The sequence below is a fragment of the Xenopus laevis genome, chromosome 3L, assembly GCF_017654675.1.
Source record: "Xenopus laevis strain J_2021 chromosome 3L, Xenopus_laevis_v10.1, whole genome shotgun sequence".
Taxonomy (NCBI): Eukaryota; Metazoa; Chordata; class Amphibia; order Anura; family Pipidae; genus Xenopus; species Xenopus laevis.
Window position 1 is genome coordinate 102,385,138 of NC_054375.1, and position 18,694 is coordinate 102,403,831.

Sequence of the window (18,694 nt, forward strand, 5' to 3'; positions counted from 1 at the left end):
TTGCACCGATATTCTGCATACTTTACCTTAATCCACTGTTTCTAAACCATTTTATCAGAAAACTTATGTAATGTCTGGGAGTTTGCTTTATGACCCAAAAACTGGTTTAGTATCAAATACTCCCCTTACAGTATGTTCCGGCTCAGACTGGCTTGCCATGATACCAGAAAAACTCTGGGTTTCCTTTCTGAAGCACAGCACCTTAACTCTTTGCTACTTATCTATAAGTTTTGGCTTGGTTTTTTTAAACAGGTTTTATTAATTTGTATGTTTAAACATATGGAAGGGGGGCAGTGGGTACAATGGTATGTCAGTGTAATATTGCAAAAATAGAAGACATTTGAGCAAGGGACAGTTCCATACAGTGCATTCAGCAGTATCATGAAGGTATCATAAAAACAAAAGATACTGTCACAAGGCTTTAGAGAATATTGTCTTGACTTTTTAATAATTCTTATCAGTATTCCTAGTTCCTGCAAAAACCTCTGTATTCTATGTGTTTATTTATTAAAAGAAATGTCTGATACAAAGTACCTGGAACAGGCCAGATAATAAAAGAAAGCCATATGCTGAGATGGGCTCTATAAAAAAATACCTGTACTACCTTTATCATCTATATCATATGTCAGAATATTATAAAAGAATATTATAGTGAGCTGCCAGAGATAAATATAAAACCCATAAACTATTATTTTAGTATTTATGACCATTTTGCTATTTATACATTGTTGGGGGGGGAGCAGGTATAACAGCTGCCATCAGCTCAAAGGAATTTCTTCTGTTAGTTTATATAAGAGCTACTTGACATATTTCCCTTAAGCATATGTGCACTGTCTCTCTGTGTGCAAAATGTCTGTGTGCTATCTATTGCATTGCTTTGTGCTCTCACACAGTTTGTGTAAGCACAGGAAACACAATGTAAAAAAAGTAATACACAAAAAAACACTGGATTTTGGCATATGCTTTTTTACAGAAAAAAAACCCTTTATTAACAGCATTATTCCATTTGTTTATTTGTATTAGAGCAGCCACAATGGTATGCTGTATTCTAGGCATAAAAAAACAAACATTTTAGTTACATTTAAAAAGGGATAAAGGGGGTCATTTACACATGCAGCTGATTTAAGTGCACTAAGGGGAGCAAAACTGAGCCTCTAGGTGCTTATTCACACGGAATTTGGACCTATGTCCAAATTCTGTGTGAATAAGCACTTAGAGGCTCAGTTTTGCACAATTTGGACCTGATTTAAAGTCATGCCCCACCATTAGTAAATAAGCCCTCTTGTGCTTAGGTGTTCCTCAGATGTTCTGCTGCTGAAACTTTTAGAAATCAGATTAGGATGAATTCTGTTATCTTCTGGTTCCATCAATTAATAATGCATTTCAATGGATGCTTTTCCCTAATTTTACAAAATGTTTTCCCATATTTTCCCAAAAATGTTGCCCAAATGTTCCCAAAATGGTTTGTCCACTGTGAATTCCACTCTGGTACTTTCAGCTGTTTAATTCATTCTTACTTGATAATGATGACCATTTCTCTTCAGCCACATGGCATTCCGTTATTCTTTTGAAATTAAATATATGCACATTCTTTGGAAATCCAGAATAAACAGAAATTAAATCTCAAACCACAAAACACATGAAATGGTAAAAATGTAAATTCCAGACTTGAGATTTAGACAGCTGATAATATTAAAAAGGTCCAGTGAGTACCTTCATATTTTTTCTTAGTTTGTAATATGGAGGTGAAGGATTTTTTTCATTTTACTGTTTCTGTTAACTTCTATCAAGCTACTAGGGCCGGAAAAAGGGGTAGACAGAAGAGGCACCCGGGGGAGAGAATGGCCTAGCAGGGGATGGGTCATTTTAAGAAATGTGATAATGAGACAATTAAGGGATAGCATTAGACTAGGGCCAGATGGGGCTGACATCAGTCTGCTCAATTCTGCAGGATGATTTTGTACACGTCTGGCCTAGCCTTAGGGAACTTTAGGGACTTCTAAGATAAAACTACACTAGCAATGGCATTACTCTATTCTAAACACAATTAAGCAATAAAGGCAGATGGCAACCTTGATCCGATGGGAAAATCAAACCTAATTGATAGACTTCTGCTAGATTATCAAGCAGTTGGGTGGGCCTGTAGGAGAACTCAATACATGGACAGATAAGCTGCAGAATCAGTTCAAAGGGCACATATTGGCAACTTAATTTGCTTGTGTATGGCCACCTTTAAGCTAAGGCCACACTGTGCTGATAAACGCAGGCTGAAAATGAGCCCCTACATTCTAATCAGCGTTCTTCTGTGCTGCACCCAGATCAACATTTTGATGCTAAAATCCACTACATTTGCCTGCCTGCAAAAATACGCAGACTAAGAGCAGCAGAGCCAATGCTCTGTGTGCCCTGTCTCTAAATAATAAAGAGAATTGAGCTATGATATTTGTCAAAATACCAAACTGTCTTTAGAATCATGGCATTACCTAAAATCTTGCAGATTTTAGGCACAATTTTTTTATGCACCCATAACAATTATTTCCTCAGTGCCCAGAATAAATAACTGTATAAGGAACAACAAAAAGCTGAGAATGATTCCCTTCATCCTAGTAAAGATGTGTGCAAAATAGTTGGTTGGGGATTTCGAACATCTAAGTTACAAAGCTTAAATATTGAACTGAATAATATCTTGGCAAAGAATAAAAGAGTGTTTATAAAAATAGAACAAAAAGTAGCAGTACCCTTTCATTTACAACTGACTTGAGCACTGTCATTCCAAAGTTTGGCTATAATCTTTTCAAAACAACCAAGTCATCTTTGATATAAGACTTGTGTGTCTGACCCTCCAGCACTTGCCACCTATCCAGCACTTGTCATGCCATTGAAATTTTAGAATGTTCTGTTCTTAACTTAAAGTGAGACTAAACAAAATTGTACTTTTTGGTGTAAGAGGCACATTTAATAGTTGAAATTCCACATATCTGCAAGGCAGAGCCAGATTTCACAGATATGTAAAATATAATTATCTTGATTATAGATTCTGTCTATGGGTGAGGACCAAAAAAAGGATCACCAGGTTATTAAGGTGGGGCTCCAAGATATCATTTCATACACTGCACTTTCCTCCTTAAGAAGAATAATTATTCAAATAAGGTCATAAATTCAGATCCAATTTTTGTATTGCTAAGTTAACTCCCTGTTATAGCGGCATATTTATCAAAGAGTAAAGAGTTCACAACAATGAAATGGGTAAAAGTTCAGCTCTTTAAAAAGAAAATTGTAAATTTATTTAATTTCTTAAAGGGATACTGTCATGGGAAAAAACATTTTTTTCAAAATGAATCAGTTAATAGTGCTGCTCCAGCAGAATTCTGCTCTGAAATCCATTTCTCAAAAGAGCAAACCAATTTTTTTTATATTCAATTTTGAAATCTGACAAGGGGCTAGACATATTGTCAATTTCCCAGCTGCCCCAAGTCATGTGACTTGTGCTCTGATAAACTTCAATCACTCTTTACTGCTGTACTGCAAGTTGGAGTGATATCACCCCCCTCCCTTTCCCCCCCCAAGCAGCCAAACAAAAGAACAATGGGAAGGTAACCAGATAGCAGCTCCCTAACACAAGATAACAGCTGCCTGGTAGATCTAAGAACAACACTCAATAGTAAAAACCCATGTCCCACTGAGACACATTCAGTTACATTGAGAAGGAAAAACAGCAGCCTGCCAGAAAGCATTTCTCTCCTAAAGTGCAGGCACAAGTCACATGACCAGGGGCAGCTGGGAAACTGACAAAATGTCTAGCCCCAGGTTAGATTTCAAAATTGAATATAAAAAAATCTGTTTGCTCTTTTGAGAAATGGATTTCAGTGCAGAATTCTGCTGGAGTAGCACTATTAACTGATGTGTTTTGAAAAAAACATGTTTTCCGATGACAGTATCCCTTTAAAAATAAATTAACAGACAGAGGCTGAATTTCAGTCTGGTGCACTGTGGTTAAGAAACCTTGCTCTAAATGTTCCTTGTGGAACAAATATGTTACATTTCTTTGGAAGGTTTGACTTTGTTTGTAAGGGCCTGGTATTTATCATTTGTGTTGATTCTGCCCAACTGTCAAATGATCTTTTCAATGTATGTTTTAAGTGTCTTTGTATGTTCAGTATGGAGCAAAATAAAGAAAACTTACAGGATACTGTATGTTGTGACCACAGCGAGCACAGATACTATTAACAGGGGCAGACATAGGCAGCAGAAGCAGGTTGGGGCTACGCGCGCCACTGCAATTTTTGCCACGCCCCCTTTTGGCAACTCCCTTTGGACTCCGCCCACTTTCCCATGTGCTTTCACTGAATTTTCAGGAAAATCAAACCATAGCAGTGGAGGCAAAATTTGCTTAAAGTCTAGCACTGCAAGCAGGGATATTAACGCCACATTTTACAATTTTGACTGAGAGCTGTGAATGCTGCACTATTATTATTATTATTAACATGTATTTATATAGCTCCAACATATTGCGTAGCACTGTACTACAAGCACATATGGGGGAAAAAAGATTCTGGCACCTAAAGTACATTACATGCAGAGACTGTGAGATACTCAAAAGACATACTAAGCAGTAGGTACTGATCTCCCAAGAACATAATATAGAGAAGGCACCACAAGAACTATAATGAACATTATATAGTAAGAAGCAGAGGGCACTGGCACACCAAATACATACATAGACAGCAATGGACAATGGCACCACGAGCAGTACGATATAGAGAATACTGGCAGGCAAAGCACAATATACAATAAAACAAAGTGGGTATAAGTACAAGAATGCATTAAGAATCAGTGAGCACAGTCACTCCACTGCCTCACTCTATTGCTCTACCAAAATGCAACGTATGAGGAGCTGTAGGTCTGGAGCATTGTGTAACCTTTAGTAGGGAAAGCCATGCAGTGACTGCATTAGTAATGTGAAAAATTCAAATATCTCTCACTATATGGATCCCTTTTCTTGCTAGTTAGACAGCAATGTTATATTATAATGGGGCAGTTGTACAAATTCACCAATCCCACTGCACGGCATAATAATTATATATAATCATAGTAATTTAGGTTGAAAAAAGACACGTCTAGTCTTTTGGCCTAATTAAAACCTGTCTATCTTCTAGCTGATACAAAGGAAGGAGAACAACCCCTTCAAAAGCTTCTCCAATTTGCATCAAAAAATTCTTCCTGACTCCAAGATGCAATTGGACCATTTTTTTGGATTAACTTTGTACTAAGATCTTTAACCCTGTATTTTCTGTAAACCCCCCACACAGAAAGCAGGATGGCACAATAAAAATTCCATGCATAAATATCCCTTGAACTCTTAGCAGAATGGCAACTTCATTTTATAAATACCCCCAGAATTCATAGCAGAATGGCAGCTTAATTTTATAAATACCCCCAGAACTCATAGCAGAGTGGCAACTTAATTTTATAAATAGCCTCAAAATTCATAGCAGAATGGCAACTTAATTTTATAAATACCCCCAGAATTCATAGCAGTGTGGCAACTTAATTTTTAGGGATGCACCAAATCCACTATTTTGGATTCAGCCGAACCCCAGAATCCTTCTCAAAATATTTGGCCGAATACCGAACCGAATCCTAATTTGCAAATGCAAATTAGGGGTGGGAAGGGGAAAACATTTTTTACTTCCTTGTTTTGTGACAAAAAATCACACGATTTCACTCCCCGTCCCTAATTTGAATATGCAAATAAGGATTCGGTTCGGCCAGGCAGAAGGATGCGGCCGAATCCGAATCCTGCTGAAAAAGGCAGAATCCTGGCTGAATCCCGAACTGAATCCTGGATTCGGAGCATCTCTATTAAGTTTATAAATACCCCCAGAATTCATAGCAGAGTGGCAACTTAATTTTATAAATACCCCCAGAATTCATAGCAGAGTGGCAATTTCATGTATTAACACCCCAGAACTTATTTCAAGATGGCATGGTGGCAATTCTATGTATAAATACCCCCTGGATTCATAGCAGTATGGCACAGTGCAATTCCATGTATATATTCCCCACATAACCCATAGAAGGATGGCAAATTCCATGTGCACCAGTTATGGTTTGGGGGGTTTTATTGGCTCTACAGTTAAGGACTTGCATAGACTGTCTGGAATTCTTAATCACATATTAGTATATTTTAGTGCCATTCTATATCCACTAGTATGAGATATATTGGGCAGTCCTTTGTAATTCCACATGATAATAATAGTAAACATGCTTTCAATCTGTATTGAAGAAAATGAATGAAGGAAAGCTGAAAGTGATTACCTTATCAAGGCTAAACAGACAACTAGTACTGATCATTTGCAGGCATTTCTGTTGGAGTAAAACTTCACTGCTGTGATTGCCGCAGCTAATGCCTGTTTTGATAAGTCTAACATTATGCATGTTTTGTCTCCTTAGGTAATGTTTGTCGTTTATTTTATAGATTTTAATAGATAATAAGCACTTAAACTGTAATACTTACAGCACATTGAATTTGTAGCAGCACAAGAAATTGTAGCTTTTCTACACCAGCAGCATGTATGACGCGCCAACGTCATGCTGTTCCGAAGCCAGCATTTAAGTTTAGCTGCCTCCCATGAGACAGGATGTATAAGTCCAGATAAGTCCCTTCAGTGTCTTGGTGGAAAATTCAGCCCTCTCGTCTTGACAAAGTTCTGTGCTTCTCTCTATAGTTTTTGCTTTAGGATGGCAGATGGAGATCTTTACAAATTGAAATGTGTCCTCCTCATTGGGAGCCAAGGTCAGCTCTTCCTTCCTTTTAACTGGAACAATATTGAGCCAATAATATATTATTATGATGATGATGATAGGGGCTCAAGGGGTAATCTTGAGGTTGCTTAGAGCTCTAAAAAAGTATCCTGTTTGGTGGACTCCCTTCTTACAGACTCCTTTTAAGATACTGGTGGGCTACAGCAAAGATCCCTTTCATGTGACCCTGCATTCTAGCTAAACACCTCCAAGAAATGTATTGCAGTACTGCCCCAACAATTTTAAATAAAAGATTTACAGTAAAGTAAAAAGATATAGGTTTTATTTATTTCACTGTTAGTGTGACATTTTATAGGATTATGAATGTAATAACTGGCAGCTTCTCTGTGCTGGAACCCCTGAAAGATCTAGCACAGGGAAATGCAGGTTAATAAGATTTTTTTTAAAAAGTTATTGTGGTTCTAACCTCCCGCACTTTTGAAACCTAGGAGACTTCTTCTAGAATTAAACACCTGGGAGACCTGCTAACAAATAACACTTTTATCTCATATCCAGAGCTCAAAGGCGAATATACTCCAGACAGTCAGGAAAGTACCCTGTTCAGGTACTTTCAAATCCGACATGTATTCAGGGCCCAATTCAGCACTCTCTCCCCCAACCTTGACCACCTTGGCACTAGGGTTGCCACCTTTTCTAAAAAAATTTACTGGCTGGTGGGGGGTGGGAACAAAAAGGGGCGGGTCGTGATGTAAAAGGGTGCAGAGCAACACTCGCGATGGACAGAAACCTGAAAAAAAAAGGTAAGTACTGAGCGAATTGGGGGTGGGCCAAGGGCTTTTTCTTATGGGTATTACAAATTACCGGCAACTACATTGCTGGTAAATTTGTAATACCGGCCCCGGCCTTGGCAGGTGTTTTACTGGCTAGGCTGGTAAAAAACCGGCCGGGTGGCAACCCTACTTGGCACTAGAAGAGTCATTGGTAGAACAACCTACTAAGCGTCCAGACTATACCACAATCTATTAGTTAGTATCTCCCCCCCCATTCCATATAGCTCAAAACAAATGGCAGTTGCAGATACCAGAGCTCACACAGGACGACTGGGATGAAGTCACAGAGACAATGTATACTAGCATAATACCAGTCAGACATAGACTGATTCAGTATAAAGTCTTCACAACCCCACTAAAACGTAAGGCTATGGGCAAGAGAAACAATGATATTTGCCCCAGCTGTGGAACCCCAGCAACCAATTTCATACACATGATTTGGGCATGCCCAATAATAAACACCTATTGGTCTCAGGTAATTGCCACCCTAGCTAACACCCTTGACTTTCCACAGGTACTTTCTCAATTGGTGTGTCTACTGGGGGTAGTGGACCAACTAGTGCCTCCTGCCCATGCAAGAATGAGATTTAGAGCATTACTGTACTATGCCAAGACATGCATAATCATGCATTGGATGGGAGCCACCCCTCCCACAAGGGACTCCTGGATAAAGCTTGTCAACAATGTTATACCCTTGGACATATGAAGCTAGAGGCACCGCCCATAATTTGAAAAGATATGGAGCCCCTGGTGGGAATCGGGTCCTGGCACTCAACCAAGAGATGACATGGTGAGTGAATAAGGTAACCCCGTTGCAACTAATCACTTTATATGTATAGTCAATCCGTATGTAAAGAAATAAGACTATGTATATCAAATCAAGTGACATGTGTTCGAAAAAGAATTGTTTATTGACTTGTTAATGTTTATTGTTAATGAAGACAAATAAAGCATTACCTTTAAAAAAGAAAAAAGTTATTGTGGTAGACAACACTATCTAATGGTGGGCCTTGGTTAAATAATTTGTCGTGAAGCAGTGATGTCCATGTGTAGTAGGGCACATCCAACCAGAAGCTCTAAGTTACTTCTGAAAGCTGTCCATAGAGAAAGAGTGGCCTCTCATTAGGGACTTTTAGCTTAGACGTTTCAATGTTGCCATTTTATCCCTTTCACTTGTTAGGTTAGCACAGGCATTCTAAGTAACAATACACTACTGGGGCTCATTTATAAACACTGGGAAATTTGCACCTGGGCAGTAACCAATAGCAACCAATCAATGATTAGCTTTTTTCAGCTGCAGGTTGAACAGTGAAAGCAAGCTTCTGGGTTACTGGCCAGGTGCAAATTTGCCCAGTGTTTATAAATGAGCCCCAACTAGTTGTTTATGAGCTATTAATCAGATGAACTGGAATTGATTCTGATCTTAAGGGCTCTTACTCACTGGCGTTCTGACCTGCGCTCCCCTGCGTTCCGTTTTATGGCGTTCAGGAATAGACGCATGTCATTATTTCAAATGGGGCTGTACTCACTCAGGCGCGTGTAAGCGCCGAACGCAGGTTGAGACGCAACATGCTGCATTTTTCCTGCGTTTGGCGCCTACACGCGCCTGAGTGAGTACAGCCCCATTTGAAATAATGACATGCATCTATTCCTGCGCTCCCCTACGGCTGAACGCCAAAAAACGGAACGCAGGGGAGCGCAGGTCAGAACGCCAGTGAGTAAGAGCCCTTATTGTGAGTCAGTGGCTCTGATCAGGGGAGTATATATATATAAAATTCCTGTCATAAAGCAAGATTACCTTCCATCGTTTGAGTAGAACCAGAGAAGCAAAAATGCGCAGTGAACCAAAATTGGAGTAAGAAATATTATGGGAGTTAAACAGGATTTGGAATTGTGTTGTAAGGAGCAGGCCCAGACTGGCAATCTGTGGGTTCTGGCAAATGCCAGAGGGGCTGCTGTAAGATGCCATAGAAAGTGACTATTAAGTGGGCTGTTTGGGCCTCTGTGTACTAGGAATGCCAGGGCCTATTTTGAATCCCAGTCCAGTCCTGGTAAGGAGCATGTGCCTGTGCCTGAAAGTAAACAAGCTGAGGGGAGAGTAAGAAGAAACCTGGAGGAAATGCAAGACACAGGCAGCAGTGTCCTATTCGGTCAGCAGATGGCGCTGTGGACTCCCTACTTACGAGGAGAGCGCAGCAGTTCTGCACATGTGCACATCCTGGGAAAGAGAAGGGGGACAGGCTCACAGGAAATCAATGCAAATTCTCAGTGCGTGTGGGAGAGACTCGCACACAGGGAAATGTCTGCCCTGAGACGCAACAAAAGCCAGAAGATCCCAGTCATGAATCAGGCTGCACGAGTGGTGGACGGACTGCACTGAGCTTTTAGTGCTCGGGAGCTGCACTCTGTGTTTTCTCTTCCGGCTGCCTTTGGGCTTCCAGTCCTCTAGTCTACGGAACCCCACTTGTGGCTCAGCAATGTTCTCTCTCAAGCAACCCAAACCTTCCTTTAAATCCTACCTTCTGCCTCTTCAGGTGAGTGATTTCTGTAGTCTCGCACTACACAGCTGTCTCCCATGCATTTCAAGCCTTCCCATGGCTTCAACTCCCAGCAACCTCAGCCTGCCTGGTGGGAGTTGCAGCAGAGTTGGAACCGAGCTGCTGTTGGTGTGGCATGGCATCCCTGGTAGGGTATAGACAACTGTGCACCCCAGACTTGCCTCTATTTTGCAACCTGTGGCTGCTTAGTGTTGATTTTCAGTTTTGGGATGATGGGAGTTGCAGTTCAGCAACAGCAGTACGAGAATGGCAGGTTTGCTGGGTCGCATGCACCTGCCGGTCTGTATGTTGGCACCCAGATTAAGTTTGCTTTGTTTATCTCATTTATGCAGCAAGAAGACAAACTAAATCCAGAGACAAAGATAAAAAAGTTGAAACCGGTCCTTCTGCCAGGTGAGTGTGACTGTCAGTAATATGTATCTGTACATGTAAGCAAGCTAATGTGCCACTGACATGCCCAACCTGTATCTCCCGGTCTATTTAAGAATGCTGGGACATGTAGTACAGAAAAGCAGGCTGTTTATTCACATTGTATTGACAACTATTTGGAAATTGTCCTGAGGGCACACAATGTAAATATCTGCTAATAGTTTGCTTGAAAGGATTTGCCCATAAATCACATCATTATCTAAGCCGATCCGTCTCTATAAACATCATTTTGTTTTATGGGCACTTCTAATTAAATTGATTTATTCACTTTTTTTATTGGGCAGTGAGAGCATCAAGCATTACGGCGGCGGGGTTCATATAAGCCAATACACCATGCAGAAATGGGCTGACATTTGTGCAACCCCATTCATTGAAATGGAATGTGAGGGCAGGCGTTGCTCTTCTGCTGGAGAGAAGGCATGGCATTTTCTCTTTATTTTGCAACCCCCCTATCTTTGCCTCCTAGGGATCGCTGTGGGGGAGGGGGCCTATTGGAAAAGCTACCCACAAAGACTTATAGCTGAGTAATATTTTATGCTTTGTGTCGCACCACTACACATTGGGTCTCGTGCCCTTACTCCTTTTAGATTGTAAGCTCTATTGAGCAGGCTCCTTTTTACCTTGTAGTAATTATCAGCCATCTTTATGTCTATACACCAATTTATTGTACAGCACTGCTGAATATTTTCGCATCTTTATAATACATTTCTGATAACATTAAGTGTGGCGATAATGTGACATCGGCATTGATAGTGATACTGTGTGAAAAATACTGTTAATTTAATGATGGAAGAACAACAACTTTAGTCAACTTTATTCCTATGCAAAAAGGGGTCTCTGAATGCTTCTGCGACTACAGCCCTCTCTCTTCTGATCCCTTGCATGCAAATCAGTGTCTGGGGCATGCGCAGAATAGCAAAGTGGGTCAATGTAGCAGACACCACAGTGAGATAAGGTCCCCATAGACGCGACGATTCTTCTTGCCGAACGACCGATTTTAGGGAAGCCCGACCAATCCTTCGAAATTATCGTGCGGTTAGTGGTATTCGAACGATCGTACATCTTACGATTTTTCGGCCGACATCTGTCGGGAAATTGATCGGCCAGGTCAAAAAATCTTTGTCGGTCCCAGTGCAATCTCTCTATGTTTGCAGGGCCAAGCAGGCAGCTCCCCTTTGTTTTCCTGGTAAATTTGTCTTTTTAGTTGATGGTAGATTCGTACGATCGTACGATCGTTCTGAGATGATCGTGGTCTCACGATCAGGATCTGATCTTTTAAAAATCTCAACATCTATGGCCAGCTATACACTAATTATCTGCCTGTGTCCAAGGCACTGATTTGCATCCTTGAAAAAAGTGCTAGAGCGGGTACAGCTGAGCTTTAGCAATCTTTCTAATATGGGAAAAAGGCTATTTCTGCTTATTTGAAGTTTGTCAACTGTAACTTGGTTAGCATTGAACCTGAATTGCTGTAAATGTATAAATCTGTTTTCAAAAACCTTGCTCTGAAAAACGGGAATGTCATTTCCCACTGCAATAAGGCAGTACCTTGTAGTCGATAACTTAGCTAAAATAAATTCTATTTTATGTGTTGTTTCACATCACAGTAAGCTCCCTTATCAAGAAAACCACAGGTTGCAGGTGTTTTGGGTAATAGATCCCATATGAAGTGCTCTATATTGCATAGCTGGGAACGGTATCCATGCACACATAGAATTGTGACCCTAGATGTTCCAGTGATAACATAATACTGATTTGTCTTGGTCTGTATGACCACCGGCACTCCTCAGCCTACTCTTATGAAAACAGTGCTGGTGACTGCTGGTTACAATGTATTTATTGGGGTAGAGCAGGTTTTAGGCTTCAATCTGGAACACAAAGCCCATTGGACATACTGCAAAGTTCGGGGCAGGGTGCCCTTTTTTGAAATTTGCACTTTGCCACCACTTTGTAATTAGCCCTTTCTATCTTGCAAGACTACTATTCCCAGCATTCCTCCCTTCCAGTATGTGAAGGTTATGATTTTTTTTTTGGAATGCAGGATATGATGTCCCTGACATAATAATGTATTAATTCGCAGCACCTGGCGAAATAGTTTTTGGTGAAAGGGTAACGAATTAAAATGTTCACATTTTGTTACATGGCCTAACGATTGTTCACCTGAGCGAAAGTTCATCAGCAACAAGGTAATTTGCTAGTGAAGTGTGTTACTTGTCTTATAGTAAATAGATATCGCTGTGAATTGTCTTTTTAGTGAGAATTCATTGCCCTTTAGTAAATGTGCCCCATGAGTATTACAGTTGCTGTTGCTGTTGGCCCTTTAAGAAACTCATGTGAACTTAACATTTATCACTGGCCTTTGTTGTTTGATATTCTGTTAGCAGTGCACACTTTTGAAGGGTGGTGTGAGTATTTTTTGTTTGTAAACAGGTCTCACCTCTTCCAGAATTCATAGTGGTTTAACCACAGCATTTTTGCACTTAGTAGCAGCTGACACTTAACCACAATTCCCCTTTACACCTTGTAGCAAAGTAACACATTTTTAGTGCCTTTTAATTTTGCAAATAAAGTAAGCATGGGTTTCATTTGCTCAGTTGCTTTGGTTTAATATAGGTTATATTATAGAACCCATGCTGCCCATTCAAGTGATTTTACTTCTTTATGCGGTGGGCAGCTATAGGTATTTGCTCCAAAGTCCAACCGACTTCCCCTCTTACACCAACCCATGAGACACCTGCAAAGGGGTTTTGTTACTCAACCTCTGAAAGCCCCTCTTGGGTAAATAATATCCAGGGGGTGTAATAGGTAAGGTATTAATAACCTTTGTAATGTGACATGAGGCTGCACATTGCTTTTACTTTGTATGGGATTTGGGACATTTTGTAGTTATTTGCTCTCTCTTGTCATTGTAGAGGACTAATTTCTGAGAAGGAAGTAAATACAGTGAAGGCAAATGCTTTCTCTCCTCGCCTGGCTGCTATGAAACAACATAATTGATACAGTTGTCGCAAGAAGTAACATTGTTTGTGTTTTGTAGAAACCATATGAAGAGTTTCTGAGAATAATAAAATAAAGCTGGCCATACAAAATTTATTGGGTAAAGTTACCAAGCAAGCAGGTCACGCGATCCGATTGATGCCCCCCCCATGTAAATAATCTGGTCGCACAGGTGGTCCATACCCATAGTTGTATGAGGACTTCATCCATTGTCTGAGGTGGTCTTAAACTGAAAGGATTATATGTCTGATTAATATATGAAATGGCTAATTGAGGTAGAAATTTGTTTTTGCCCAATATAGTTATCAAGTTGGCAGCTAAAATGTCCTACTATCATAAAAGATGTTGCAATGTTCATGCTGTGAATAAGTCTGTTGACATGGTTTAACCACATTAAGGTCTGTATTTGAGATATGTACCCATGAGTGTTTGGTTTGGAGTTTCCATGTTATGGCATCTAAATATTCATTGCTGTTAATTGGTCTGAAACATTCCTGTGGATCTGTGCCTAAAGCTGCCCATAGATACAAAGATAAAGTCGTACGAAATGGTTTGTACGATTTTCAGATTGTGAATGGAATGCCTGACATTTTTTGTACCAGGTTAAAAAGATTTTTTTTGTTGGTTAACGATAATATCTCTGCATGTCACAATATCAATGGGTGGCAGTAACCACTATATGCCAGACATAACTTTCATGCAATTGCTGTCTGTCAATGAATGGCCCTAGTGTGATTTTATATTTTTACTACTTTATTTCCTCTGAAATGTTAGTTGTAGGTCAGTACATTGAAACGAATGAATGATAGTTTGTCATTGCATGAGAATAAAATGTGCAGGTCTATGACCAGCTTTAGGAACTAAAGCTGCACACAGATAAAATCTATTTTTTCTGTGATTAGTACTCTTTTGTCCCTTTGGATGGAAAAAGACTATGGCTTATTTACTAAGATATGTGCTAACCTGCATCTGTACAGTTGCCCATGGCAACCAATCAGATCTTTGATTTAGTTTTCTTACTATTGGTGGAGTGATCAAAATGAATTGCTGACTAGTTGCAATGGACAACTACAATTGTGCAGTTTAGCACTTATGTTTGTAAATTAACTTTACTGAGAGCAAAAAAATGGTTTCTGGTAGTGATGCACCAGGATTCGGTTTGGGATTTCGGGCAGGATTCGACCTTTTAAAGCAGGATTCAGATTTGGCCGAATCCTTCTGCCAGGCCGAACCGAATCCTAATTTGCATATGCAAGTTAGGGGCGGCGGGGGAAATCGCATGACTTTTGTCACAAAACAAGAAAGTAAAAAATGTTTTCCCCTTCCCACCCCTAATTTGCATATGCAAATATGCATGTATGCATATGCAAATTAGGGTTCGGTATTCGGCCGAATCTTTCAAGAAGGATTCTGAGGTTCGGCCGAATCCAAAATAGTGGATTCGGTGCATCCCTAGTTTCTGTTTTCCCAAATCTTTTTTTTTTTTTTTTTCCAAGTACTTTTATTTCCTTTATATTGTCTAAAGATGTTACTAATGTAAAGCTAATTGTGTCATCAAGCCAAGTTCACACACAGATCAGTGTATCGAAGTGTTGGAACAATTGTTCTATAGTTCAGCCATTACTAGAAGAGACTGCAGCCATGTTGGCTTTATCAAAGGCTTGCATTAATAGTTGTCGCTAAGCATTGTTGTTATATAATTAACTGTTTGATCCCTGCTTGGTAGACATTTTTTATAGGGTGGGCTACTAAAGACCTAAATAAACTGAGTCTATGGGCATTTTTTTTCGCAGCAAAATATGTCACTTGTCTCCAACGTCCTGTGATTAAGGTTGCCACCTTTTCTGGAAAAAAATACTGACCTTCCTCTATTCTCTATGTTTTTTCCTATTAATAACATTGGCATCAAGCCTCATTTTTACCGGCCAGGTGGCCACACTACCTGTGATACAGGCTCACTGGTGAGAGGGGTCTCGTGGCTGCTCTGGGCTTTAACGTATTTCTTCATTGTGTCAGCAGTGAATAGATATATGAAATAACATAGCAAGTCCCATTCATATAACAAGTGAACTATAAGGGGCAGATTTATTAAGGGTCAAATTGAAAATTAGAATTTTCAAATTTTTTTTTATGGTCAAAACTGTCAAATTCGACTAGGGAATTATAGTTCACTTGTTATATAAATGGGACTTGCTGTGTTATTTGATATATCTATTCACTGCTGACACAATGAAGAAATACTTTAAAGCCCAGAGCAGCCACGTGGCCTCTCCCACCAGTGAGCCTGTATCACAGGTAGTGTGGCCACCTGGCCGGTATTTTACCGGCCTGGCTGGTAAAAATGAGGCTTGATGCCAATGTTATTAATATGAAAATTGCTTGTTTTGAGTTTTATAAAAAAAAAAAAAAAAGATTTATCATACTTTGGCCCTTTAAGAATTCAAATTTGATTATTTGCCACCTAAAATCTGCCTAATTCCTGTATAAGTCAATGGGAGAGGTCCAGTGACCAATTTGGAGATGTTTTCAGCCTTCCTTTTTTTTCGGAGAAAAGACTTGAATCGTGTTTGGTCTAATTCGAATCAAATTCGAGTTTTCCGGTCGGTAATAATCAAAAAGAAAACTGCACCAAACAGGTCTTTATATGAAATAAACAAAAAGGTTTTATTTGATCAACGCTTCGGCTCAACAGCTGGAGCCATCTTCAGGAACTAAAAAAAAAAAAAAAAAAATATATATATATATATATATATGTGTGTGTATATATATATATATATGTGTGTGTGTGTATATATATATGTGTGTGTGTGTGTATATGTGTATGTGTATATATATAAACAAAAAGGTTTTATTTGATCAACGCTTCGGCTCAACAGCTGGAGCCATCTTCAGGAACTAAAAAAAAAAAAAAAAAATATATATATATATATATATATGTGTGTGTATATATATATATATATGTGTGTGTGTGTATATATATATGTGTGTGTGTGTGTATATGTGTATGTGTATATATATATATATATATATATATATATATATATATATATATATATATATATATATATATATATATATATATATATATATAAAATGCACGCACTTTCACTTATTTGTTTTGCTATGATTCATGTCATAACATTTCTACAGCTTCACCTTTAGGCACACAGAAGGCAGCTGTGCAGTGTGATGGGGTGGGTAAAGTAAAGGCCAATCATTTTCTTTGCAGTTTTTCTGCATTTTTCCACAATTTTTAATTTCACCTAAAAGAACAGATGGGGAAGATTATATCTGTACAATGAAGTATTTTCTCAAGGTATTTCACCCTTCACTACTTTCTTCATATACAGTGGTGTGAAAAACTATTTGCCCCCTTCCTGATTTCTTATTCTTTTGCATGTTTGTCACACTTAAATGTTTCTGCTCATCAAAAACCGTTAACTATTAGTCAAAGATAACATAATTGAACACAAAATGCAGTTTTTTAAATGAAGGTTTACGTTATTAAGGGAGAAAAAAAAATCCAAATCTACATGGGCCTGTGTGAAAAAGTGATTGCCCCCCTTGTTAAAAAATAACTTAACTGTGGTTTATCACACCTGAGTTCAATTTCAAAGGTTATAAAGCCATTTCTAAAGCTTTGGGACTCCAGCGAACCACAGTGAGAGCCATTATCCACAAATGGCAAAAACATGGAACAGTGGTGAACCTTCCCAGGAGTGGCCGGCCGACCAAAATGACCCCAAGAGCGCAGAGACAACTCATCCGAGAGGCCACAAAAGACCCCAGGACAACATCTAAAGAACTGCAGGCCTCACTTGCCTCAATTAAGGTCAGTGTTCACGACTCCACCATAAGAAAGAGACTGGGCAAAAACGGCCTGCATGGCAGATTTCCAAGGCGCAAACCACTTTTAAGCAAAAAGAACATTAAGGCTCGTCTCAATTTTGCTAAAAAAACATCTCAATGATTGCCAAGACTTTTGGGAAAATACCTTGTGGACCGACGAGACAAAAGTTGAACTTTTTGGAAGGTGCGCGTCCCGTTACATCTGGCGTAAATGTAACACAGCATTTCAGAAAAAGAACATCATACCAACAGTAAAATATGGTGGTGGTAGTGTGATGGTCTGGGCTTGTTTTGCTGCTTCAGGACCTGGAAGACTTGCTGTGATAGATGGAACCATGAATTCTACTGTCTACCAAAAAATCCTGAAGGAGAATGTCCGGCCATCTGTTCGTCAACTCAAGCTGAAGCGATCTTGGGTGCTGCAGCAGGACAATGACCCAAAACACACCAGCAAATCCACCTCTGAATGGCTGAAGAAAAACAAAATGAAGACTTTGGAGTGGCCTAGTCAAAGTCCTGACCTGAATCCTATTGAGATGTTGTGGCATGACCTTAAAAAGGCGGTTCATGCTAGAAAACCCTCAAATAAAGCTGAATTACAACAATTCTGCAAAGATGAGTGGGCCAAAATTCCTCCAGAGCGCTGTAAAAGACTCGTTGCAAGTTATCGCAAACGCTTGATTGCAGTTATTGCTGCTAAGGGTGGCCCAGCCAGTTATTAGGTTCAGGGGGCAATTACTTTTTCACACAGGTTTGGATTTCTTTTCTCCCTAAATAATAAAAACCCTCATTTAAAAACTGCATTTTGTGTTTGTTTTGTGTTATCTTTGACTAATAGTTAAATGTGTTTGATGATCAGAAACATTTTGTGTGACAAACATGCAAAAGAATAAGAAATCAGGAAGGGGGCAAATAGTTTTTCACACCACTGTAAATGGTTGGGTGAAAATTACCACTGTTAACGGTTAATGTTTTCAGCACCTAAACACTTTTATGCCTATACTATAATATTCAGGTTTATCTTTTGTTCTGTTAAAAAGACACTCAGAACTCTCCTTTTTACCATTCTCTCTTACAGTTAGGCCACAGATGTCATGTTCATGTCCTTTGTTGAATTACAAATTCCATTAATCTGTCTAACCTAATTGGATTCGTTTTGGAAGTAATACTATGCAGAGAATAAATAATTTTTTTCCTTTTTAATGAACGGGTACTTTCTTGGCATTGAAAGTCCTACAATTCAATATTTATGATTTACTGCTTGCT

General features: G+C 39.3%; 1 protein-coding gene across 1 annotated transcript in view; it reads left to right on the top strand.

Annotated features, from left to right (window-relative positions):
* Positions 1-9,834: 9,834 nt before the first annotated feature.
* Positions 9,835-18,694, top strand: part of mtmr10.L (myotubularin related protein 10 L homeolog) — a 47,017-nt gene continuing 38,157 nt past the window's right edge. Inside the window, 2 exon segments of the mRNA NM_001091102.1 lie at positions 9,835-10,129; positions 10,486-10,546. Coding sequence (NP_001084571.1) covers positions 10,073-10,129; positions 10,486-10,546 — 118 coding nt within the window. The 5' untranslated portion in view covers positions 9,835-10,072.